General features: G+C 41.5%; 1 protein-coding gene across 3 annotated transcripts in view; it reads left to right on the top strand.

Annotated features, from left to right (window-relative positions):
• Window positions 1–356: 356 nt before the first annotated feature.
• Window positions 357–26,239, top strand: part of SYK (spleen associated tyrosine kinase) — a 58,915-nt gene continuing 33,032 nt past the window's right edge. For all 3 annotated transcript variants that reach the window (XM_063320949.1, XM_063320948.1, XM_063320947.1), the window contains exons 1-2: window positions 357–487; window positions 24,608–25,060. In XM_063320949.1, coding sequence (XP_063177019.1) covers window positions 24,647–25,060 — 414 coding nt within the window. In that variant the 5' untranslated portion in view covers window positions 357–487; window positions 24,608–24,646. The remainder of the gene's footprint in view (window positions 488–24,607; window positions 25,061–26,239) is intronic.

Here is a 26,239-nt window from a genome sequence, read left to right as displayed (position 1 = left end):
AGGAGACCCACACCATGGGGGGTCCCACCGACGGCCACATCAGGCGGCACCGAGGGGACCCACCCGCAGGGTCCCGAGCAGCCCCACGCCGCCGGGTGCGTTGGAGTCGGACGCTTCCCCGCAGGAGCGCTCCGTGCCGCGCCGCCGGGGCCCGCCGCCCTCCCGCCGCGGCTGCCGCCCCAAAGAGGGGCCGGGGGTACGGCGGCTGCGCCCGCCGAGGAGGAGGGAGTGCGCACCGACACCCCGATGAGGAAGTAGCCGCGGCTGCGAGAGAATACGAGGAAGCGGCAGCACCGGCGGCTCTAAGCGCGGATCTAAGCGGTCCCGCTCCCGGCCGTACCTCGACGCGGCCCGGCCCGGCCCGGCTCGGCGGAGCCGCCCGCCCGAGGGCTGCCTCCCCGCCGGCTCTCTCCCGGCGGCAGCGGCAGGAGTCGTCGGTCAGCGGGAGGAGGCGGCGGCGTGGGTGACAAGCGACCCGCGGGGACCGGTGAGTAGCGGCGCGGGTCCGCCCGCATCGGGGCCCCGCCGGCGGCTGGCCCCACGCCATCGCCCCTTCCCCGCCAGCGCTGCGCCGGGCGGCGGCGGGGCCGCGGCCGGAGCTGGGTGGAGGGGGGGACCCTGCTGCTGGCTCCCGCGGGGTCCGCGGCTGCCGGGGAGCGCGGAGGGACCGGCGGAAAGAAGAGGTGGGCGGCCGCGGTGGGTGCCTGGCAGTGCGCGGCGCGCAGCAGCGGAGGATCCGGAGGGAGGGAAGGGCCGGGGGGGGGCGCGGGCAGCGGCAGCGGCAGCGGGAAAGGGGCAGCGGTCGGGGAGGGTCCGGAGCGGCCAGTTAAAAACGCAGCAGCTTGAAAAGCAAGTGTGAAACCTCCCTGTATTACAGTGTTTCTGAAAGTAAATACCACTAGGCCAGCGTTTGAGGAACTTAAATATAGAACTTAAATAAAAAATAAAAAAAGAAAGATGATATTTTATTATATCTTGGTACGTTATTGTGGTAATAGGTTTTAAAAAAAGCAAAGTGTACACGCAAGTAAGGCTTTTGTCTGAATGGTGCATAATATGTCAAAGATTTGATGCCTGACAAAATGTCTTTAAAAATGTGCTTCTTTCGTATCAAACTTGCCTATTTTGATTCTGATAAATCAACGGTAGTGAATTACTAGAGGTGCTGAAAGTAGTTTAATACTACGAGGCTCATGCCAGAGTCATTTCTCTTAATTTCATGTGTTCTGCCAGAATTATTCTGTTTTCTTCTTTAGCAATGTACTGCATAAACTTTGTGTTGTAGTTGGCTGGATTAGTTTGAAATGGTGTTACTTTGGACAAACAAAAGCAATACTTTTGTTAGGTGACACAGGCTGGAGTAGAAGAGTGGCAAGTGGTATCCCAGACTGGCCAAATTACATCGTGTATTGTAAAGTACTTCCATTTTAAAACAAAATTATTCCTTTTAAAGGAATTAACTGTTCATAATTTTGTTTTAATGTTCTCTTCTGTTAGGCTTCCTTAATGCGCTTTTTGTCTACAGAAGTTTAGGTCTCCTGAGTCCTTGGGTTGAATCTGCAGCTTAATCCATGGGCACAGCCATCCGGTAGAGCTAGTATCAGCATGCAAAGCTGTGCCTTTTTACAGGCATGGACGCCATAAACTGTAGCAGCGTAGCATACATTGAGGCCGTCCACTAAGAGGAACTGTGACTTCTTTTTTTTTTCAACCCGCTGTTGAGCATTGAGTGATAAACAGACAAATAAGGAAGTTTGAATGTTCTTTATATTCTGACAGTTATCCTGTGGGGGAGAAAGATTATAGTCTGATGAAGACAAAATAATTTGAACTAAAGGGCTTGGAATCAGTTAGGATGCTCAAAAATGGCTATTTTTGATAATAGATAAAGATTAATGTAAATAATTGCTTCAGTTTTCACATTCACTTGAAATGACTGCAAAAATTGCAAAACTATGATTGGAGTGTTCTTGTTTTACTTCTCTTAAAAATATTAACAGTCTGTCAAAGCAAAGGTGTAGCTCTCCATTTGCATGATGGTGTGATTCTGGTAAGAGCAGAATTTGATCTGAAGTCGCAGGAAGACAAACAGTGAAATTTATTTTTAGAAGTGGCTAGCGGGTAAAGTGGAGCACAAAATAACAGTTTAGAAGATTGATGGTAAGATTATAAGCTGGACTTAAGCACTTTTGAAGATACTGATGATCAAAAAAAGTAACTATGAAGGGGCATTTCCTTAGTCTGCCATCCTTCCTTTTGGTTGTTATACCAGAGGCTTTGGAAGTAGAAGTCACTTCCAAAATGTGTGTTGTGTTCAGAGGTCATGGTCATGAGAATCATAATTATTTGTTGCAAACTACACTTCTTTTTTCCTTCCTAATGCTTTTCCAACACACAGTATTTATCAGAAAGCAATGAGTCAGTCGTCATTGCTGGTTTGAATGTCATGACTGTAAGAAATTGTATTTGCATCAGCATCCACCGAAGAAACTAGGCAGTGTCACCCTTTTTCCAGCTTTTTTGGATGAGTACCTCAAGATGTGTTGTGTGCATATTACACAGGCTGTGCCAGAATCATCTTTCAATTGCATGTATTTAGTTCCATAATAACACAGCTGAAAAGGGGAACTTGTCTCTTTTTATGTCAGAATTACAATACAACACTTATATTCAAATGTGAGTCATAGTTACAAAAAGATTGTTCTAAGAGCTGTTTAAAATTACTTCTTTTTTAGTTAAAGGTAAACATGTGCTTAAATGAGTTACTCCACTGGGGCTTGAGTACTTGGACCATTCAAGGTGCCTATTTAAAAGCTGAAGATGGTTTCGCAGGAGTTTGTGAGCGGGAGTAGTAATCTACAGTCATAAGAATGAAAACTTATCACCTTGCAAGGATTTGCAGGATCAGCTTCTTAATTTCTAATTTAGGAAAAAAATAGCATTTTATTACAGGGAAACAGTTTTGTAATCCAATTTATCAGTAATTTTGCTTGCATTTGACAAAAGAAGAAAATCTTGGGGGAGGAGGTGATGATAGCTCACTTTGTGTCTCAGCTGGAATTTCTAGAAACACATTTATAGAGAAACATTACTAATATTTGCTCCATTTTCACAGAAAAATGTTATTTATTCCTGCAGTCTAATTTATGCCCATTGATCACTCCTGTGACAAAAAGAAGCCCTGGGCTTTGCAGGATCATTCCCTTGTTCTTATATGCAGTAGAGAATAATACAGTAGACAATTATTAATATTTATTTGGGGCATGGTAAAAATAATTTGATCACAAAGTTCTTAGTATTTGCATTGTCCTCCTTTTCTTTAAGGTTTCAGCAGCAATGCTACATTGTTGATGTTGTCCAGCTTTTAATTTCATGACACAGGGTAATGTGGAGGCTTACAATTAGGCAGAAGAAAACCTTTTGCTGCTGACTTCTGCATTGCTTGTCAGGGTGATGGGGAAACATCAGCATTGCAAGTGCAAGCAGTGTGAAGAAGCCTGTATGCTTCTGCATCAAAAGAAATGATTCCAGGATTTGCTGTAGGAAAGGATAATTGATAAATATTCAAATGTTTGACACAAAATATCACCTGCCTCAAAGAAATAGAGCAAAATGTTGTAGTTTGTCTTTACATTCCAAAGTTAAATTAGGTCATAACTTCCTGTCCCTGTACATAAAATGACTAAATGACCACTTCTTCAAATGTGGTTGTTGTAAAAAGGAAAGAAAGGCAAAAAATATTTTTGAGACTTGCAGGGATCCTAATGTTCTAAGGAGACTCCAGTATATGCAAAATACCACAAGCCTTCCCTTTGTAACAGGTACCAGAGCAAATAATAATAAATTAACAAGTATTAGAACCTAAATAACCATTGTACAGAAGTATGATACAGATAGTTTGTGCAGTTTCACTGTCACTGGGTTTGTAATTAGTTGATGTTGGAATGTATCGATTTGACCACCTACGACTACCCTGTCATTTCTCCAGCTTTGTCCTAATTTGCTTTGGAACAGCTGTCCTGAATGGACAATATGTCCGGCAATATGTCTGACAACTTATCTTCCTTTCAAAATGCAAGGAGACAACTCCAGTCGTTTATCACTGGCCCTCAGTAGAGGTAAGATGTGAGATGCTAAAAGCTTTTGTAAAGAAGTAGGGCTGCTGGCACTGGAGTATGTAAATCCAGACACGTAAATCCATGAGGCAACTCCTAGGCTGGGGATAAAATCACAAGTGTGGTTGGAGTTAGCTAGAGAAAACACAGGCAGGAAGTGTTAGAGTAGAATATGTACCAAGGAAATGGGCATACAATTGCCTGAATATTTTAACATCATAAAGTAAAACAAAATAGAGACTCTTTTTTTTTTTTTTTTTTTTTTTAGAGGCTTAAAAATCCCTATCTTGTGCGACAGATTCAGTAAAATGAGTAAAAGGACCAGGGGTCATCATTAAATACACCAGAGCCGCAGCCTGCCCCTACTCTCTTGGATAGTCTTTTGCTTATTTTTCTCCCCTATTTGGATAAAATAATGAAGTAAGTGAGAAAAGAAAAGGAAAGAACCACAAAACTTTTGAGACCACAGCCTCTATGACACGCAGAAGCCAGTGTGCTGTTTCTTTCTTAGCTAAAGCCAGTGTGACTGAGAGCATATGTGGGATGCTAGAGCTAAAATGTTAAAATATGTGTTGCTGCTACACATGGAGTGGGTAGGTCCGCTTTTAAAAATTCTAGTGCTCATTTCAAAATTGGGTCTACAAATTTCAGAGGAATTTCACTCAGTTTAAAAGAATGTCTTAATGTTGTTTAGAAACTACTTTTCTTCAATTTTTGTGGGGTTGCCTGAAAAATTCATTTCTTAGTCTAGATTGGAAAACTGAGATTAGAAACCTGTTACAAAGACAATCCCTTCCCCCACAAACAATTTAAAAATATGTTTCCAGAAAACTTTAACCAAAAAAATCCTTTTTGTCATTTTGTTTTGGAGAGAACACAGAAAATGAAGCTAGTAAGTGTACAAAACACTTGTTTATAGAGAAGTTCCTACTCTGGGAAAGTCAGACCAAATTTGATAACTTGAATAAAGAAAAGAAGTTCACTCCGCGCAAAAAAAAAAAAAAAAAAAGGAAAATGAAAAACCCACAACAAAAAAACCCACCCCAAACTAAGATTTTGGCAAGGTGAAAATATTCAATATCTAAAATATAGGAAATGTAAGTAAGGGAAGCACAGTACTTCTGTCATCTTTGACACATCTTTGCACAGTATTGTGCTCAAAAGTTAGTAAAGCAAGCAGGGTGCTTAAGTAAGGATTATTTTTGTAAAACAGATAATGGGATTAGATATCTTTTGAATCAGTGGACCATCTTGCAAGTTTCTGAGAATGATGACGTATTTAAAACAAGTGTCAAGAGGAAGAGTGCTTCTCTGAACAGTTCTGGTAATGCACACAGCAGGACATCCCAGGATTGAAGTGGGGATCCAGGGAGGCTTTGAGTGACTATTCTGTCCTCAGTTGTCACGTGCAGTTAGTATGAAATCTCATGCTGCCTCTGGTGAGCTGAACAACTCTGTGACAGTCTTCATCCAGTGGATGTAACAAAGATCTGGTCCACAGGTACTGCTATGCACAAAAGTGCAGGAAAAAATCCAGTAAGGGAAGAGTGAATTCAAACACACTGGAGCCTGCTTTCTACAAAGGATGCAGAACAGTGTTCACTTGGAAGCAGTGGTGTGTTGAGGAAGTGATGTTGCTAGTGTGAAATCCAGTTGCAGCTGACTCCCGGGGAGAAGTTTCATCAAATGGAGGCAGCTTTTTGGTATCCTGGTATAGCAACTATCTGTAGTGACAACTCCCACTGGACCATTTAGCAATGTAACCCTTGATGCCATGCAGAGAGTGACACAACATGAGAAAAGAAGCCTGACTACGAGCTATTTTTTTTCAGCTGGCAGTTTGTCATGCAAGAGCTAGGGAAATACTGCCTGTTGGCCCAGAACGCGCTGAGGCCAGGTGCATCCTCTCTGCACCCAGAGTGATAAACGGGTCTTGTCAAGAGTATTTCACTGGTCCAGGTGCAGCAAATAGGCTTCCTCCATGGGAGTGGAGAAGGCTCATACCTCTCTTTGTGTAGCATTTCTGGAACATTCTCATGTTTTACATGAGAGGTGAGGTTACAGTTAATCCAGATGGTCGTTTGCTGGCTAAAAGGGATTCCTGCCCAGTGAGAGACTATTTGATCCTCTCTTTACAGCAATGAGAAGTAAGTTTTAGCTGTGCTGCTTGTTCTGAGGATGCAGGGTGGTATGGGGAGAGGACACTGACTTACTCTTTTCTGGACTATGGATTTACTGATGCACTAATTGGTATTAGGAGCTTTTTTGCCATGCAGTCCACCTTTCTGATGTACATGTCCTCACAAAAGCTAGGCAGGAAGAGCTGGCTCCATTGCTGGAGGATACTATTTTTGGAGAGATGCCTTCCTTTGATTTGGCTTCTAATTAGAAAACTATTGCATAGATTTTAAGAAAATGATCCTTAATGTTGGGAGTCTGGCTGTGTGAGCTAGTATCACATCTTGCTTTCAAAAAGTAAAATAAAAATGCTTGTCCTTTCTTTCATACCTCTATGGCTGTGAACTCTTTTTGAATGTAATTGCCAGCAAGAGATGAGCCATTGTCAGTTATAGTGCCTCTATAACAGAACATTAACCTTGCTATATCCTCCTACCAGAAGCTTTTTAAAGAATAATGTGGCACAGTTTTTATAGACACTAAAAGTGGCCCTGAGAAGTCTTGATAAGTTTTGTAGAAACTTGCCTATTCTAGGAGTATGAAAAGCGAGTTATTTTTGTTCCTGCAATAATTACTTTATATAAAGCAGGATACCGCAGGCTATTTCAGATGTCAGATAACCTTGGTCTGAAAGAGGAACCTGCCTAATTTTGCCACTCCAAGTCACAATGAGGCCGGTCCATTGAGTCATCCATTCAGCAACCTTGTCAACACCTTGTCACAGCAGGGAAAATGGGAGATTAGAGAAGAGTCTGCCAGTAGTATCTTGAATGCTTTCCTTCGGATGTTAGCGCATCCCCAGTGGTTCCACTTTTTGTATTGTGGTTTAATAGGTACCAATCACAGTAAAGTACTTTGCCCAAAAGGGAGCAGGCTTCCATACAAATGGTGCCATCTGTTTTAAGGCAGAAATGCTTGCTTTGACAAGAGGCATCTTTAGCCAGAGGCAATGGTTGCATTTTTGACAGTGTAAGAGTTCCCTGGAAAAGGAGGCACAGGAATTACTAGCAGAGCATTGTGAGGGTGTGTAAGGAAGTGTTGATATTTTTGTGTTGATGGGGCTTTTATTTCTTTTTCTAAAGGGAAAAGAAGAAACAAATTTTTTCTTGTTTTTCTTAAACATATGTGAAAATCATAGGGTTTCTACTGCCAGGGAAGGAATAATTCTAATCCACAGATGCTTGACCTTTTTTTTTTTTTTTTTTTTTTTTTCAGTAGCATTCTGAGCTTTTTAAAAGATCAGAGCAGAAAAACCTTTTTAGAGGAAAACTATGACATGTGGAAAGGTTACCAAAGACAGAAGAGTCCCAAAAGGAAGGTGTTGTGGAAGAGAGACAATAGATTCCTAGCATCAGTGAAGAATGGTTTTTTAGTGATCGATATCCCTCCATGACCTTAGTATGGAAGCTTATACAGGAAACTCCTGAATAACATGTGAACACTGTGCTGCTTTTTCTAAGCATCTGTTTGCCTTATAATAGGTCAGTAATAGTGTTGCCAAGTCAAGTAGTATTTCCTCAGGAAATATTTCAATAGCTAGAGTGCCTAGAGTAGCCTGATGATATCAGAATGTCAGATGCAATTTAGAATAAATGAGGGCATTTCTGGCATGTTTCAGTGGAGATAAAAACATCTATCTAACTGTCTTCAGTATAGATAAAAATGACTCTGGAAAGCAAATCCAAAGAAGAATATTTATAAAATCACAATTTTTTGAAGCTAATAATAATTTTAGGTGTGCTTGTGATTTTTTTTCAGTTCACTGGATGAATAACTCTGATGCAAGAGGGGAGATAAATGGTGTTTTCCCTAAACCTAGTAGATGAAGCATCAATACCACCTGTTCAGCAGGCAGATTTTTCTTCTAATGTGGCCAAAATGCTGAGAATTTACATGAACAAGGGCAAATGCATCAGGACAACTATGATGTAGTCACCATCACGGAAACGTGGTGGGATGACTGTCATGACTGGAATGCTGCAATGAATGGCTATAAGCTCTTCAGAAGGGATAGGCAAGGAAGGAGAGGCAGGGGTGTCGCTCTGTACATTAGGGGATGTTTTGATTGTATAGAGCTAGATTCCAGTGATGATAAAGTCGAGTGCTTATGGGTGAGGATGAAAGGGGAAGGCAAATAAGGGAGATCTTGTGCTGGGAGTGTGCTATAGACCACCCAACCAGGATGAGGAGACAGATGAAGTATTCTATAAGCGGCTGGCTGAAGTCTTGCAATCGCCAGCCCTTGTTCTGGTTGAGGACTTCAACCTACTGGGTATCTGCTGGAAATACAACACAGCAGAGAGCAGGCAGGCTAGGAGGTTCCTCGAGTGCATGGAAGATAACTTCCTGACACAACTGGTAGGTGAGCCTACCAGGGGAAGTGCCTTGCTAGACCTACTGTTCACAAACGGTGAAGGACTAGTGGGAGATGTGGTGGTCAAAGGTCGTCTTGGGTTTAGTGATCATGAAATGGTCACATTTTCAATTCGTAGTGATGTAAGGAGGGGGGTTAGCAAAACCTCCACCTTGGACTTCCGGAGGGCGGACTTTGGCTTGTTCAGAACACTGGTTGAGAGAGTCCCTTGGAAGATAGTCCTGAAGGGCAAAGGGGTCCAGGAAGGCTGGACACTCTTCAAGAAGGAAATCTTAAAGGCCCAGGAGTAGGTTGTCCCCAAGTTTCGCAAGTCTAAAGGGTGGGGAAAACAGCCAGTCTGGATGAATAAGGAACTTCTGATGGGACTTAGGAATAAAAGGAGGGTTTACCACCTTTGGAAGAAGGGACAGGCAACTCAGGAGGAGTACAGAGATCTTGTTAGGTTATACAGAGAGAAAATTAGGAAGGCAAAAGCCCAGCTGGAGCTCAATTTGGCCACCAACATTAAGGACAACAAAAAAAGCTTTTATAAATACATCAACAAAAAGAGAGCCAGGGAGAATCTCCATCCCTTACTGGATGTGGGGGGGAAAGTTGCAACCAAGGACGAGGAGAAGGCTGAGATATTTAATGCCTTCTTTGCCTCCATCTTCAATAGTCACACCAGCTATCCCCAGGGTGCTCAGCCTCCTGAGCTGGAAGATAAGGATGGAGAGCAGAACAACCCACCCATAATCCAGGACAAAGTAGTCAATGATCTGCTTCTGCACCTAGATGCACATAAGTCTATGGGGCTGGATGGGATTCACCCAAGAGTACTCAGGGAGCTGGCGGGAGAGCTCACCAAGCCTCTCTCCATCATTTATCAATGGTCTTGGTCAACAGGGGAGGTACCAGATGACTGGAGGATGGCTAATGTGATGCACATCTACAAGAAGGGTCGGAGGGAGGATCTGGGGAACTACAGGCCCGTCAGCCTGACCTCGATACCAGGAAAGATCATGGAGAGGATCATCTTGAGTGAGCTCTCACGGCAAGTGCAGGGCAGCCAAGGGATCAGGGCCAGCCAGCATGGGTTTAGGAAAGGGAGGTCCTGCTTAATCAACCTGATCTCTTTCTGTGACCATGTGACCCGCCTTCTGGACGTGGGGAAGGCTGTGGACATTGTCTGTCTGGACTTTGGTAAGGCCTTTGACACCGTCTCCCACAGCATTCTCCTGGAGAAGCTGGCGAATCATGGCATAGACAAGTGTACTCTTCACTGGGTTAAAAACTGGCTGGATGGCCGTGTCCAGAGAGTTGTGATTAATGGGGTGAAATCCTCTTGGCAGCCGGTCACCAGTGGTGTCCCTCAGGGCTCAGTTTTGGAGCCAGTTTTGTTTAATATCTTTATCAATGATCTGGATAAGGGGATTGAGTGCACCCTCAGTAAGTTTGCAGATGACACCAAACTAGGTGGGAGTGTTGATCTGCTTGAGGGTAGGAAGGCTCTACAGAGGGACCTGGACAGGCTGGATTGACGGGCCAAGGCCAACTGTATGAGGTTTAATAAGGCCAAGTGCTGGGTCCTGCATTTTGGTCACAACAACCCCAAGCAACGCTACAGGCTTGGGGAAGAGTGGCTGGAAAGCTGCCCGGCAGAAAAGGACCTGGGGGTGCTGGTGGATGGCCAGCTTAACATGAGGCAGCAGTGTCCCCAGGTGGCCAAGAAGGCCAACAGCATTCTGGCTTGTATCAGGAATAGCGTGGCCAACAGGAGTAGGGAAGTGATCGTGCCTCTGTACTCGGCACTGGTGAGACCTCACCTCGAGTGCTGTGTTCAGTTCTGGGCCCCTCTGTACAAGAGGGACATTGAGGTGCTGGAGCGTGTCCAGAGGAGAGCTACCAGGCTGGTGAGGGGTCTGGAGACCAAGTCAGCTGGGCATGTTTAGCTTGCACAAGAGGAGGCTGAGGGGAGACCTCATGGCCCTCTACAACTACCTGAAAGGAGGTTGTAGAGAGGGGGGTGTTGGCCTCTTCTCCCAGGTGAATAATGACAGGACCAGAGGAAATGGTCTGAAGCTGCGGCAGGGGAGGTTTAGATGAGATATTAGGAAGAATTACTCTACTGAAAGAGTGGTCAAGCACTGGAACAGCCTGCCCAGGGAGGTGGTTGAGTCACCATCCCTAGAGGTATTTAAGAAACATCTAGATTTGGCACTTCAGGGCATGCTCTAGTGACAGAGATTGTAGGGGTTTTTGTTTTGGTTTGGTTTTTTTGTTTGTTTGTTTTTATGTGTGTATGGGTGGACTCGATGATCTCAAAGGCCCTTTCCAACCATGAAGATTCTATGATTCTATGAAATATTGCTCTCTTAAACTGAGAAAGGTGCTAGCAAGGCCACTAACTTTCAGAATCATAAGAATACACAAAACTTGCCCCACAGGTCACTGATGGTGTTATTTATCCAGGCTGTGAACTTGCCAGGAGAAAAGTCTTCTGGGCCCAAAGCTACCACATCCCCTATTTGTTCCCAGGCAGACTTTAATTAAGTGACAGTTCTCTTAAAGAATACGTCTCAGTGTTCAAAAATCCTAGCAGGAACACTTTATCCTAAAAGCATTGTGAGAACTTAGAAATACCTGAAAGAAAGAAAATGCTTCTGAAGCTGAATTGCTACAAAGTAAAATATGGAACTTGGCACCCAAGACAGGTGTGTCTGATAAAAGTGCTAAGGAGAGAGACCAATGTTGACAAAATAATAAAAGTGAAATTTGTCTAAAAACTGACAGATACACTTTGTGTATCCATCAGCATTGCCTGGGTGTGTGTGGAACAACAGGAAAGCCTCTAGAGATGAAAGAACATGTGTTTTAGAGTCTGAAGTGCAGGCAAAAAAACAGCGCAGTGTAATGCTTAGATTGTCGGTAAAAGTGTGCAGAGATCAGAGACTGATTGCATGACGAAAACTTCTCATGGAGAAGGTAGAGAAAACACACGGAGAAGGGGGACCAAGCATGAGTGATGGAAAGGTTGCTGTAGGCTGTAAGCTGGTTCAGATGCAGTAGGGGGAGGCTGAGACATGCTGCCTTTGGCAGCATGCTGCCTTTGGCATCAGTACACAGCCAGGGCCCTTCTCTGAGGAAGATCAGCACGCTGGAAGAGACATCTTGGTGATGCCATGTATGTCACCTTTCCCTTTGAGACGGTAGTACACACATCTCTTTCAGTATGATGAATGTGACATTGTCACTCTCTATAAAAGTTGTAAAAATCCTCAATGTTACCAGCTGAATTACACAAGATTTCAAATTTTTTTCAGTAGGAAAAACTTTCAGTTAGAAGGTTCGCCCTAGTGTCCCAATCAAGCTCTAGTTTGACTTGAGAAAGTGGTATTCTGCCTCGTTTCCTTTCCTAATGGCTTACTTTTAAGCATTTACTGTGTTCTTCCTTTGTTTCTATGTAATTTTCTCATAAAAATTCTTCTCCTAAGTTCGGGATAGAAACAAAATGTTCATGTTTATGCAGGAACCTAAAGAAGACATTTAAAGGTAATCTGATGAATTGAATTAAGACCACCATTCAGCTGCCAAGACAGACTGGAAGGTGATTTTAAAGGTCAAGAAATGAGAATACAGTAATTGTTTAAATTCATTTTATGTGTTCAAATACTATAAAAATGTAAATATCTGATTAAATGTGAGGCAATAATAATGAATTTATACCTTGATGATAATTAGGTCAGAATTTACATGAGTTTCGAGTATACCATTAAGATTATACTAGACCCTGAAAGTACCAAAATATTTAATACACTACAGGAAGTCACCACCAAATGTTTATTTCTAATTCTATGCATGCTTAATTCCTTTCAGCTCTGAGGTGTGTTACATAAGGTGGAAATGTAGAAAAGAGTCTTAGAATGAAAAATTGTAGTGCTGTTCACAGGGACACACATCTTGATTCAAGACTCTTATTTAAACAAGAATTTTAGAAAAAAAGTGCATATTATCATTGTTTTAATATTATTTTTTTTCTGTGTATGACCAGAGAACTGTTGAAGTTACAAGTTGGGCGCTTAAATATCACCCTGTGGTAGAACAAATTGTTACGGTTGGCATATTTTCATCATTCTGCACTGTCTAGTGAGCCTTTCTTATGTCTTTTGCAAGCAAAAGACACTTGCTCTAAACTTTACTCCTTTACTTTCATACATTCCTCATGGAATGCTACTTTGAAAAACAAGGGAAGGGAGAAAAACTAACTATTCAAATAAAGAGCTTATTTGGAACAGTGTTTCATCACTATATGGCTTTTAATCTTTTGTCACACTTCAGTCCTTTTAGTCATTAAATAGTCATTAAATAGTCATTAAATAGCTAATCAATCAGCCATCCCGAAGTCTCCTTACACATTCCTGTTTGGTCTGTGTAGAAAGATTCATACTCTTATTTATAATTTTTTATGTTAGAGTGGAAATCAGTACCTCCATAACACTATGCTTACTGCTATGCAAACCTTTCAATAAAACAATTATTCTACCTTTATTGTTGTCTAAATATAAGAGATGAAGGAGAAGCAAGCTAAGGGTAGCAGAAAGGTCAGCACAGATTCTTTCTAACACATCCCATATGAGTTTTCCTGAGTTACACTCCTCTGTTTTGTAAGAATGTTCCACTTCCCTACATGCATGACATGTGTGAGATGCTAAATTCTTGCATTATGTCTGGGGCACCCACTGTCTGCAACACTGATGAGGAAGCTACCTGAGGGGAAGTGGGTACCTAATTTTCCTATGTATTTGCGTAATATTTTTTTTATTTCATGTAAGATAACCGTGATATTTGCGTACATTTGTAGCTTCCTGAAAAGTCAAATTTAATGGCTATGGGGAGAGTTGCACTTTAGACCCTCTTTTACTGTGACACTCAAGTGAATCTCTCAGGTAATCAGCTGCACTTCCTTCAGCCCTCTCAAGGGTAAACCCTTACATTCAGCCCTTTGGGGACTTAATTTCCATCTTACAGCCTCACATTTGTGACTGTGCTGACTTGACAAGCTCAGCATTATTTGTCCCTGGAGGAATATAGAGGAGAAGAAAAGTGTGAATCCAAATACATTTTCTTCTACTCTATTACTGATCCTAGAAGGGTATTAAACTCCCAAAAGGAAGGCAAGATTTCAAAAGTCCAACCAAAAAAGAATGGCCATCTCAAACTCAGGAATTCTTCCAAAATAGATAAGAATTTTGTAATCATTATCTAATGTTTTGTGCTTGCATGTCCATGGGACATGTTCATCAGTCCAAACAGCTCCTAATGTTACTACACACTGAATATTCATCATATATTAGACATGGTGGAGAAACCTTGCCTGAAATCCATCAACATTAACCTGTTTTGCACAAGTAAATCAGGCCTTTGTTGTCTGAAGCAGTTATAAATAAACTGCTTGTGCAATCTAAGAGATCATAAGGATCCTGCTGTTTTTCTTTCCATGATAATTGAGAAATCTCCATATTTTATAAACTTGGTGGAGCAGGCCTTCTTATTTATTTGAGCTTTGAACTTCTCCATTTTACATTCTGAAGAATTAAGAGGTAGTCCCGCATCACTGCCACTGCCATTTCATCTAAATTGCAACCACTGGATTTTTTTTCCTCTGTTTTAGGAACTATAACTTGTAAAAAGGAACAACATTTTTAAATGTATCTGTCAGAGGAAGGCATTAGGTGTAGTGTCATAACATCCTTTAAAAAAAGTGAAGAAAATATATTTTTTTTTCCTTGGCCTTGAGCCAAGATGTTGACTATAAACTCATAGTAGTATGAGAAAACAAAATCAGATGTGAGAGTTGTTCTGACTGATCTGTGAAATGTGGATTTCTATAGAAGAAAATTTTCATAAATTCAGACTACTGAATTTGCCCCATTCCAGATAAAACTTCAAGTTGAAGTAGCAGAGTGAGAATGGTCAGCAGCTGAAACCATACAGTTCTTACCCAGCTAGAGGAGACCAATACTGAGCATTGCCAGTGGAAGTTTCTAGCATACCTTCCAAAATATTGCCTTGATGTTTTTCATTATGTAATCACAAACTTTTAATTGATATTTTACAGGAGTAGCATATGATAATTTTATATATGACATGTAACGACATATATTTTCATTAACAGTCAAAAGGCTGTACGCTTGCCTTTTTGTAAGAAGTGATAATACTTGGGAAAGAACTTGAAGTTTTATCTATATTTGCTGCCTGTTTAGTTGTATACATAAATATTAGCTCTCTCTGGAAGGCTGTATGTTTTTAGTTTAACTTTTGTAGGGAGTATAAGGATTAAGTCTCCTGCATATGAGCTGACTTGTGTTCATGGACTTTCTGATCTGTGTAAACTCAAACTCCAAATAAGTCTTCAACAAATGCCAGTGAAATGGAGCAGTTTTTTAATGAACACTGTGTCTCAAGATCATCATAAACCAAAAGCCTCTTACTGGTTATTTTTAAGACAATAGAACATTTGCCTGTATTCTAGGACCTGGGAATAGCAATGGAGCATGCCTGAGAGTTTCTGTCCTCTTGGGTACCATCAGATAGATGCCTAAAGTGGCCAGGTGAAGGGGAGGAATCCAGAGGTGGCACTTACATTGTTCTCATGACGTTGAGATATGAGTAACTCTAATTTAGGGCATAGGCAGCATGACTAAACCTACAAAGTGTTACTTTTTCTCTCAATTTTGGCCCAAGTGAGAAGCACACATAACATGTTGATAGGCTTCTAGGAGCTGGCATGACTGTTCTTATAATTGCTTGTTGCGGTCTTTTTGGCGGTCATTTTGTAGGTGTGGTAAGGAAAGTCAAAGAAACTAATCTTGCACCTGGAACAGCCGTTTTTACTGCTGTTTCTTTAAATGCGTTGTTCAAGGCTTCTATCAGGAAAATGTTACTCTCCTTATAGAGGTGCCAGAAGTGCATTATTGCCCACAGTCTTCATCTCAGAATTATAAGAAGTCTTTATGATGCCCTTACTTCAGAGCATCCAGCACCTTAAAGAGGAGATGTATTATAATGTTTTGTGGTGACTAAAATTAACCAAAGAATGATGACTTTTTGAACAATTGTTCTGAGCAATTCTGGTACATCATAGGCAAGTTGGTCCTGCAACTATGCAAGTTGCTGCAGCCAAGTCGTTATCTGTGCTGGAATGAAGACTCTTCACAAACTGGGGATTGTGGAGTATATTGCCCATGGCTGCTGCTAAAAGAGGCAATAGCGTCAATAAGGAATCCAAGATGCCTAAATACAGACCTATCACAGACATCTACTTTTTACCATTCAAGACTCCTTCATATCTACTGTTTCTTCAAAATGTTTTTATCTGACCATCTGTACCATTGTCCTCCTGGGGGCCAGAGTCTACTTTGGCTTTTGTGGTATTTCTTGTACTTGAGAGAATTCTGAATTCCCTGTGAACTGTTAGATGATATTTCAACTATTTTTCCCGGTTTTCTATAGAAACTGGCTCATGCCGTCACCATCAGGCTCTTCCTGATAGCTTTTTACTTTTGGCCTAATTTCTCTGAGGAGAGAGGGTCTCATGGATAGTCTGATCAATCATAAATGGAAATAAATAAATGTGCCCAGAGGAGAGCAAGCCAACACAGTACCTCCATTGCATGAAAGCATAAGCTCAACATATGCCTGTTTTTATAACCCTGCAAGCAGTAGCTGCACCATGTGTTTTCCTGCTGTCCAGTAGTTAATGGATGAGAAGGAAGCTGAGGGTACTCGAGTTTGTGCTTGTGAGAATTTTGGAAGATGGAGCAAGTGCAAGTCTAATAGGAGGACCCTGTCTTATTACTTGAAGACTGCAGTGTATGAATTCATAGGAAACTAGGCCTTGTTCACAGAGCAATTTGCTGTTTCAAGGAGAGCTTTGCATGGTCTTCATTTGTAGGAGTTAGAGATGAAAAAGAAAAGAGGATCGAAAGGAAAAATAGTCTTTGCTTTTTTGCAAGCTTCTAGACAGTGTCTGCTTTTAAAAAATAGGTCCAATGGAGCAGTGTAACTGATGAGTGATGAATGGTTGAACCACTTGCCCAATGTCTTTACCCCTATGTTGACATAGTGCTGAGTCACTCACTCTGCTTTGCACATTTACCAACGGGGATGATACTTTTTCAGGATGAAAGATTTTGGTTTTGTGCCAAAGAGTATGAAGTGGAGGACAGAACCCAATCTATGTCATTAAATAACTACAGAATTCATCTCAATGGCTTCTACAGCAGCCAATATCTTTGTGGAATTTTAATTAAACCCTTTTTAAAAAATATTTTATTTCTGTTCCTTTGCCATGTTTAAATACAACTTGAAAAAAACAAACACAACTAACCTAGGTCACTCAAATAGAAGCAAGCAACCCTTAAAAGAAGAATCTTTAGCAGCAGTTAAATTTGTGTATTTTATTTCAGCAGTGCTATACCTGTGTATGATGGTGGCATTCTGAGTGCCTTGCTTTAGTTAAGAGTGCAGTTCTGACTCAAATACACAAAAATCTAACTGTATTAACAAAGTTAACAATTCAATCCAGACATAACATCCATAACTCATCTACTGGAAAGGAATGTATAAAGACTGAATTTGTCAAAACCAGTACTCTTTCACTTGCAGAGTTGAACCTGACTGTTCAGGACAACAGATTACTTCCTTCCAGTGTAAAATGTATCATAATGGGCTTTAAAGGAAATTGAAGAACTGTGTGTAGAACTGCAGCCAGTGGATAGTAAGAGAGTCCAGGCCAACACCATGGTGTGTTAGCAGGTCAGACAGATGAAGGTCACTAAAATTCAAGCTCCAGCAAGAAGTAACGAGGACCAGTTCCTGTCCCACAGTCTGAATGATGAACATGCAGGTGAGGACCCTCTGGGAACACACTGTATCTCAGTTCCGACTGGGCAGATTCCAGCTTCAACCTTACTGCGATCCACCCCAACGGTGTGGCTACACCTTTTGCAGTTATACTTGAACTATTTTCAAATCTAATAGTTTGGTGACAGCACTGCCAGAACAGCAACATGAAGCTCAGCACTGTCTAGTTTTTTGGGCATTTAGTCAGATTTCCAGGTCAACATTTAAACCCCAGTGAATGTCCTGATGCACCACCTTCTCTGCTTTCTGTATAAGAGCTGAGTTGTCCAATTTAATTTGGTATGCCTATATATGCTCCCCCTTTGGAGAGTGGTTTGGAATATCTTTTGGAAAGAGTAGTGAGATTTTATTCAGAGGCTGTTGGTCCGATTGCTGTGCATACCTATCACTTCTGTTTTGTGTGTATGTTGTGATTTCTTCATGAATATATATGAGTTTTTTCAACATTTATTTTAATACTTGGAAACATACTGAATTGTCATCAGTGGAAAAACTTGCACAAAAGATTGCACAAAAAGCAGACCACCAAAGACAACTTGTGTCTGGGCAACTTGTCCTGGAGAGCATATAGTTAATACTGAGACTCATCTAAGACTGGGGAGTACCTTGATCTGAAACACATCAAAGTCAAAGTGAATTTTCATTTCGGTAGCCATTGCATAAGGATCTTTTGTAGCCAGGGAATGTGAGTTTCCCCTCCCACCCCACCCCACTTTTATTAGCTCTTAATTTCATTCTAAAATTCTTTATTCTTTTTAGACATGAAGTTCCTAACATTTTCTTAAGTCTGAAACTGAAGTTATGAGAAAAAGAACTTCCATTAAATACTTCCATAAAAATAAATTCCCACTGATAGAGTGTGGTGTCATTTTTCTACTTGAATTTTGTTCACTACAACATTACTGAGGTGTTTTGAACAAGTACTGTAGTGTATTCTTGACATAAGAATTGTATGAGATTGTTTTAGCCTTTTCTCCAAGTTAGCTGTACAGTGCTGGTGAAGAGCCAGTGTGGATCATTGAACCATCCATGCATCCAATGTGTCTGTGTCCAGGGTAACCTCCCTACCAATATGCCAATGGAAACCTCCTGCAGTTTTAGGATTACCATTTGGCAGCTGTGCCCTCTGTGTCCCAGCTCCCTCTGCTGTTGAGGACCACAAAGATTTATGTAGAGTAGAAATTATAGCTATTGTTCTTTTTTATTAGTTGTGGTGTAACATGATTTAAGCTCTTACTGGAAACCTAGCAGAAAATGTTTTCTTCTATTCTTCCTGAAAGTAAGATTGAAGACTTGGGGCTTACCTTCAACGAACACTTTGCCAGAGGTGGGATGATGATATGGCATCACATCCCTATGGTGTTTCAGTCACTACTCCCTTTATGTATTGTCTGTGAACTTGCTGAGGGTGCACTCTCCCCATTGTCCACCTCCTTAATGAACATCTTAAAGAGTATCAGCCCCGGTACTGACCCTGGGTTACAACACTATTAACTGGCCTCCAACTGGACCTTGTACTATTGATTACACTCTTCTGGCAATGCATTGTGTTAGTGAAGTAATGCCATTCTGTTTAAGGAAAGGTGTCTTTGTCTTCATCTGGTGCAATTGAAATTGTCATTTTCATAGAATCATAGAATGGTTCCAGTTAGAAGGGACCTTAAAGATCATCTAGTTCTAATCCCCTGACATGGGCAGGGACAGCTCCCACTAGACCAGGTTGCTCAAAGCCCCATCCAGCCTGGCCTGGAACATTTCAAGGGATGGGGCATCCACAGCTTCTCTGGGAAACTTGTTCCAGTGCCTCACCACCCCCATGGTAAAGAATTTCTTCCTAATATCGAATCTAATTCTCCCCTCTTTCAGTTTTGTCGTGGTTTTGGCCAAATTGGCCAATGTCCAGTGACAGGTGCTCCTCCCCAGCTTCTTGTGCACTGGGAGGAGGGGGAGACATAAAGAGAGATTTACAAGTTTAGAAGAAACTAAACTACTTTAATGAAATATTAATAATGAAATAAAAAGGAAAATAATGAAACAGATACAGTATATACAAAACCATATTAAGCTCCCAGGATGATGTCACCGCCAGGTACTGGGGAAGTCCCGGACTGGACTAGCGACGGGTGGGAACTGGGTTCCAGAGTTGGAGTCAGGAACAGACCGATCGGGATCAAAGGCAGATGAACAGACAGGGTCCTCCTCGGACATCAGCCATTGAAGGAAGAGAGAGAGTTGACCCTTTGATCCCTCAGCTTTTATACTGAGCCTGGGGCAGATGGGATGGAATACCCTGTTGGTCAGTTTTGGGTCTCTTGTCCTGTCTGCTCCTCTCTGCAGGTGGGACCCCTCTGCACTTTTCCACTTCCAACCCTCTAACAGGGTAAATAACAAAATTAGCTGGCCTTGGTTGTTATAGCAATAAGTATAATCAAGAGCCTCGCTGCATACCATTGCTTGGCACAAACTGTCTTATCACTCTGAATGAACCACTTTCAACACAACATGCTGTTAATTTCAGAGAGGTAGAAGAGGCCTAGCTAAGAAATAAAATTACTGAACAGAAAGTTGGTTCTGTTTTACCTCAAACCAGGACAAGTTAAAAACCATTACCCCTTGTCCTATTGCTCCACTCCCTGTTAAAAAGTCCCTCTCCATCTTTCCTGTAGGCCCCCTTCCAATACTGGAAGGCTGCTATAAGGTCTCTCCAGAACCTTCCCTTCTCCAGGCTGAACAACCCCAAGTCTCTCAGCCTGTCCTTATAGGAGAAGTGCTCCAGCCCTCTGATCATCTTCATGGCCCTCCTCTGGACCCATCCCAACAGGTCCTTGTCCTTCTTGTGCTGAGACTCCACAGCTGGACGCAGTATTCCAGGTGGGGTCTCACCAGAGCAGAGTATGTGAGAAACGCTCCGTATCCAATAACCACGGCTCAGGCAGCGAACAATACGAAGCACATTGTATTTAAACATTCTTGCAAGAATGGGTGACTTAGCAGGTAGGCACACCTGAGGTCCCGAAATAACTTCTTTTTATTTCCTATCCCAGGCAGAAATTTCCCTCCCCTGTTTCCCCACTGGCTAGGTACTCCAGGGTTTACAGCCTATCGGATTTGCCTAAAACTATTTCTGTTCACTCCGCCTCTGTTTACTTCTCCCCATCACCCCTCCTAAACCCCTTACTTTACCTGTTTATTTCTTCCCTTTTTTGGTATTATTGCCCATGGTACCTGGTCTCAGTTAAATGTTCATCCTCCCGTTAAATTACTGATCTGGCATAGACTAGTTTCACCTTTGTCTAAGGGATGAGCATTCTTGCATGTCTCTTGATCAGCCTTTGTGTTGTTAATCATTCTCTAGCTACATCATTGCAGGCTGGCCAAGTTGTTCCTTTGCAAAAACAGTACTTAGATTTCTACAAGTAGAGGGGGAGAATCACCTCCCTCGACCTGCTGGCCATGCTTCTTTTGATGCAGCCCAGGATGCTGTTGGCTTTCTGGGCTGCAGGCGCACATTGCCAGCTCATGTTGAGCTTCTCATCCACCAACACCCCAAGTCCTTCTCCTCAGGGCTGCTCTCAAGCCATTCTCTGCCCAACCTGTATTTGTGCATGGGATTGTCATGACCGAGGTGCAGGACCTTGCACTTGGCCTGGTTGAACTTCATGAGGTTTGCACGGGCCCACCTCTCAAGCCTGTCCAGGTCCCTCTGGATGGCATCCCTTCCCTTCAGCATGTCGACTGCCCCACACAGCTTGATGTCATCAGCAAACTTGCTGAGGGTGCATTCAATCCCACTGTCCATGTCTCCAACAAAAATATTAAACAGCACCGGTCCCAGTACTGACCCCTGAGGAACACTACTCAACACTGGTTTCCACTTGGACATAGAGCTGTTGACAGCAACCCTTTGAGTGCAGCCATCTAGCCAGTTCCTTATCCATGGAGTCGTCCATCCATCAAATCCATGCCTTTCCAATTTAGAGACCAAGTTGTCAGGTAGGACAGTGTCAAACGCTTTGCATAAGTCCGGGTAGATGATGTCGGTTGCTCTCCCCTTAGCTACCAATGCTGTGGCAACATCATAGAAGGCCCCCAAATTTGTCAGGCATGACTTGCTTTTGGTGAAGCCATGTTGACTGTCACCAATCACCTCCTTATTTTCCATGTGCCTTAGCATAGTTTCCAGAAGGATCTGCTCCATGATCTTGCATATGATTTTTGCATATAGTATTTTATATGCAAATCAGTGTTTGGTGGTTACTTACTGAGGACTACCACCTTTTGTCTCTTCAGTTACAGCTTTCTTTTGCAATTAATAACCGAAAGATATATTAGTAGATCATTTGGGTCAAGAACATGAATTCTCAGAATGGAGACATGTAAATGGGAAAGTAGAGGGAAATTTTGTCAACAAAAATGCCAGAAAGATTGACTATAGTATGTGATCTTAAACCAGTAACTTTGGGGTGCAAACCACAAGAGTAATAAATAACATGCTGCACACAGCTCTGTTTTGTAGGGCTGCAATAGCTGTGCAGCTTTAATGTCTCCCTTCTTTGGGAAGGTGGGAAGAGACCAGAAGATCTGCACGTGTGGTTTGTCCTGACTGTGTCCTGTCTAGTTTTCTATACCATATGAGCCTTGTTCATTTGACTTGTGTGTTCCACCCCTGTCTCCTTCATCTTCTTCACATATTTACAGAGCAGCAGAGGATTTTCTCTACTGTTTCTTGACCCAAGCAGAAGAGCAGCAGATCAGCTATGGTCCACTGATAGGTCATATCTGAACTAAGCAGTAGGCATACCACAGCTCTGCCTGCTGCAGAGCTGCCAGAGGAGGTGTCAGCCTGAAGTACTGTGTGCCAAAAGGCCCTAATTTTAGATGCCCATTCCTCGGTTGCAGCTTTGCACTATGGACCCTCCCTTCTTACACAGGTCTTCCACCTGTGCTCATGTATCTCAGTTAATTACTTTGGCTAGCTGCAAGCTGAGAGGTCCATTTACCCCCGTTCACATACATCCTGAAATTAATGATGATTCTGTAGACTGCTACATGACTTCCCTAAAATCATGCTCTTTGTTTAACTGTGAAGGGCACAGTTAAACACTATATCCTGCACAGCAATAGAAACAGGAACTGTACTTCTGATCCTTTTGTCTGCTTCTAGGCAAGGTAGTGGAAGGTGGGAAAAGAGAGCTGCAGTAACCTGAAAAAAATACAGATAACAGTATTTTGTAGGTTCATGGGTTCATGGGTTTCATATTCAGTATGTATACATTTTACTAAGAAAATATGCATTGAAAAAAAAAGAATACAAGATGTGCAGGGATACTGTAAATACAGAGAAACAACAGTGTTTTTCCTTTGATATACTTGTAGTGTTATCTAGTTAGCCTAAAATCCGCATAATGCACTACACATGACAGAAGCTGTCACCTATTTTGTATATTTGAGAGTATTTCACTGTCATTGTCACAACTGAACTCAAAAGACGAGGAAATAAAAATTTTGGCAGTGAAGCTGTGAGAAATTTCCTAAGGAATAATCTTAATCTAACACACAAATAATACAAACATAAGCACCTAGTGCTAGTTTGATTCAGCATTTCTGTGTTCTCTGAAAGTAATTTTTCAGATGATGAAGTCATTTTACAGATGCGCAGGCAATAATATTTAGTGGGATTTTTCTTTTCTTTCTAGATTGAAAGAAGATGTGAGCTGTTCCTAAATGGAGTTGCTTCCTCCTTATGCCCCATAAACTGTAGATGTAACAGTCTATGGCCAGTCCTGATTAAATAGTGATTGGATTGGGGAAGCGTTTGGAGGAAATTACCTTTATATAAGTAATTGCAGTGGTGGACCACTTCCTCTGACAAAAAAAGCTTGCAAATACTCTTGCAAGAATATGGTCTCATTGGTGTCAACATATTCACTTCCTATCCACTTAAATATTATCCGCAGGTAGCTGGGGTATTCTTCCCAGTACCTATTAGATAGTAATTTAATTGCTACTAATATGAATAATAAACAAAATTCAGCATTTGCATTCTGATATCTCCTCTTCAATTACTTCAAAGAGACAAAAGTAATTCCAGCACAATACTTAGCTGTCCAGGCAGCATAAAACTGACATGGGATTTAATGAAAATAAATTTCTGGGCTGACAATGTAGGATAGAGGCTGGGATAACTCAGCGAACACAGGAGACAAGAAGAACAGTATTCCTGTAGCTAGAGTTCTATAGAATCCTTGTGCATAATTTTTTAAAAATGTATCAAAAAATAATATATAATATATAATCTCATACATATAAAAGATATATATATTCAATATATATGAGATTATTCTTATTGTTAAATTAAGAATAAAAGAATTGAAGCCATGTATGTTAAATTCACTATTATCCTTCAGAGATGATGAACTTGATTCTCCTCTGTGGCGGTGTTGGTAGTGCGCCTTTGTGTTATTTCAATATAAGCTGTTTGAAATGAAAACTGTTCAAAAATAGATTACCACTTTCTTTTTTTTTTCCATTGAAATCTCTGTGGAGAAGAATGTTGACTGTTTTAATATAAGACTTTTGTCCATACTCAGCCCACATACTGGCATAAGCTAATCGTATAAGCAAAATTATGGTGGCAAAAAACTGGAATGAAAAACTGTTCTCCCTGAATCTTTCTTACCTACCTACTTCCTTTTATTGGGAAACACCTCAAGGCCAGTACAAAAGGATGGATAGAGGCATTCAGGCAAGTGAAAATGTCAGGACCTCTATATGGCTAGGCAAAGGAGCCATATAGAGAAGAAAAGGGTTAAAGAAACTTTTGCAGTTACAGGAACTTTTATATTAATGCATAACAGGGAAAAACTTTCTATTTGGATTTAGAAAGACAACTTCTAACAAGATAAAAACAAAAATGTGATCTGCACACCAAAGTATCTTTTAAAATGTATTACCGACATACCACGTGAACTGGCATGTTACTGGTTTATCCTCTTTTTTTTCAAGTGATACTCAGGTCTCTGTCTTTGTTTTTCAGATATAGAAGACTAAATTTGCCACTTGGAAAAGAAAAAACATGGCTTCCAACACAGCAAATCCTGCTAACCATTTGCCATACTTCTTTGGCAATATTACACGTGAAGAAGCCGAAGAGTATCTGATGCAAGGAGGAGTGAGTGATGGACTGTACTTGCTCCGCCAAAGCCGGAATTACCTGGGTGGCTTTGCCTTATCCTTGGCCCATGGAAGGAAGGTTCATCATTATACAATTGAGAGGGAGCTGAGTGGCTCATATGCTATTGCAGGAGGCAAGTCGCATGCCAGTCCTGCTGAACTCATTAGCTATCACTCAGAGGAAGCAGATGGCCTTATCTGTCTACTGAGAAAACCTTTCAACCGACCACCAGGCGTTGAACCCAAAACAGGACCCTTTGAAGATTTAAAAGAGAACCTCATCAGAGAGTATGTCAAACAAACTTGGAATTTGCAGGTAAATCCGGGCTGATTTTTCCATAAAGTGGTTTTGAGAAAAAGAGATTGCAGTGTTTTTTTCCATCTGTTGCTGCTGCTATGTGGTGTTTTTTCATAATGGAATCATAGCTGCCTGGTTTTGAACAGTGGGGATTTTTTCACCCCTGATACATGCAGTGACTTGGCCATACATGTTTACAAAACTCAAGACTTTTGTGGTGTCTTGGGCTAGCATAGCCTTGTGTTACACTGCAGTGACCTGTGTCATCAGATTTCCACATGCATCAAAAATTAATAGGTGTAATGAATATGATACAGAAATGGTTTGTTTGATTGCTTTTCATTCTCAATTTTTATGGACTGATGTACTGGCAGGCTTGACAACATGGTGACTTGTTTTACCTCTACAGCTCTTAGCTGGCCTTGTTTTTGTGATGCTTATTTAGATTATGTCCATAACAGAACTTGGTTTCTTAACTGCACACCACTGTCTATACGTCTTCGGTACTGCACATATCAAGCAGGAATGTTCCATGCTGAGGAAGATAGGCTGGATTTTTACCTTAGAATAACTGTGAAGAAGCCAGTCTTAACATGGTAAAACTAGTGTAGGAGGCTGCAACAGGAATATTATTTCACCTTGGGAAGCCATTAATTACCATTATGAAGTCATAGAGTTAAACTAAGTTTTTCATCTCTCTTGGCACTAACAAGTAGCCTTCTGTGTTCTGCTCTGTAAAATATGTGGAGCAATGCACAAACTAGAAAAGCCTGAAACTTACACTCTATTTACTACAAGTGCTGAGATTTGTAGTTTTTTTGATGAGTCTGAGCCCAATCGAGGAGGAAGTTGAACTCAAGTTGAAAGGTGATGAAAGTAAGGGGTTTTGTGCTCAGATTCTGGGCCAAATTTAGAAGTGATAGGTTGTGTTATACCTAAAATATTAAGATAGTTCACTCTAAAACTGGGACTGTCCTGTCTGCTTTGGGGAAATATGCATTGATATCTTCAACATAGACATGCTGCAACAGTACAAAGTGTGTTCAGTTTATTTCATTAAACTACTGTAGGATATGTAATATGGAGGTATGTTATGACATCTCAGAGTGACAATAAGTATATTTAGCTATGTCTCACTAGCATAAAAGTATGATGTAATTTTCAGTTGAAGTACTGATATATTAAGGGCTTAATTCA

This window comes from Chroicocephalus ridibundus, chromosome Z (genome assembly GCF_963924245.1).
Source record: "Chroicocephalus ridibundus chromosome Z, bChrRid1.1, whole genome shotgun sequence".
Classification (NCBI taxonomy): Eukaryota; Metazoa; Chordata; class Aves; order Charadriiformes; family Laridae; genus Chroicocephalus; species Chroicocephalus ridibundus.
The sequence above is the reverse complement of the archived record's forward strand: the minus strand, read 5'-3'. Positions and strand labels throughout refer to the sequence as shown.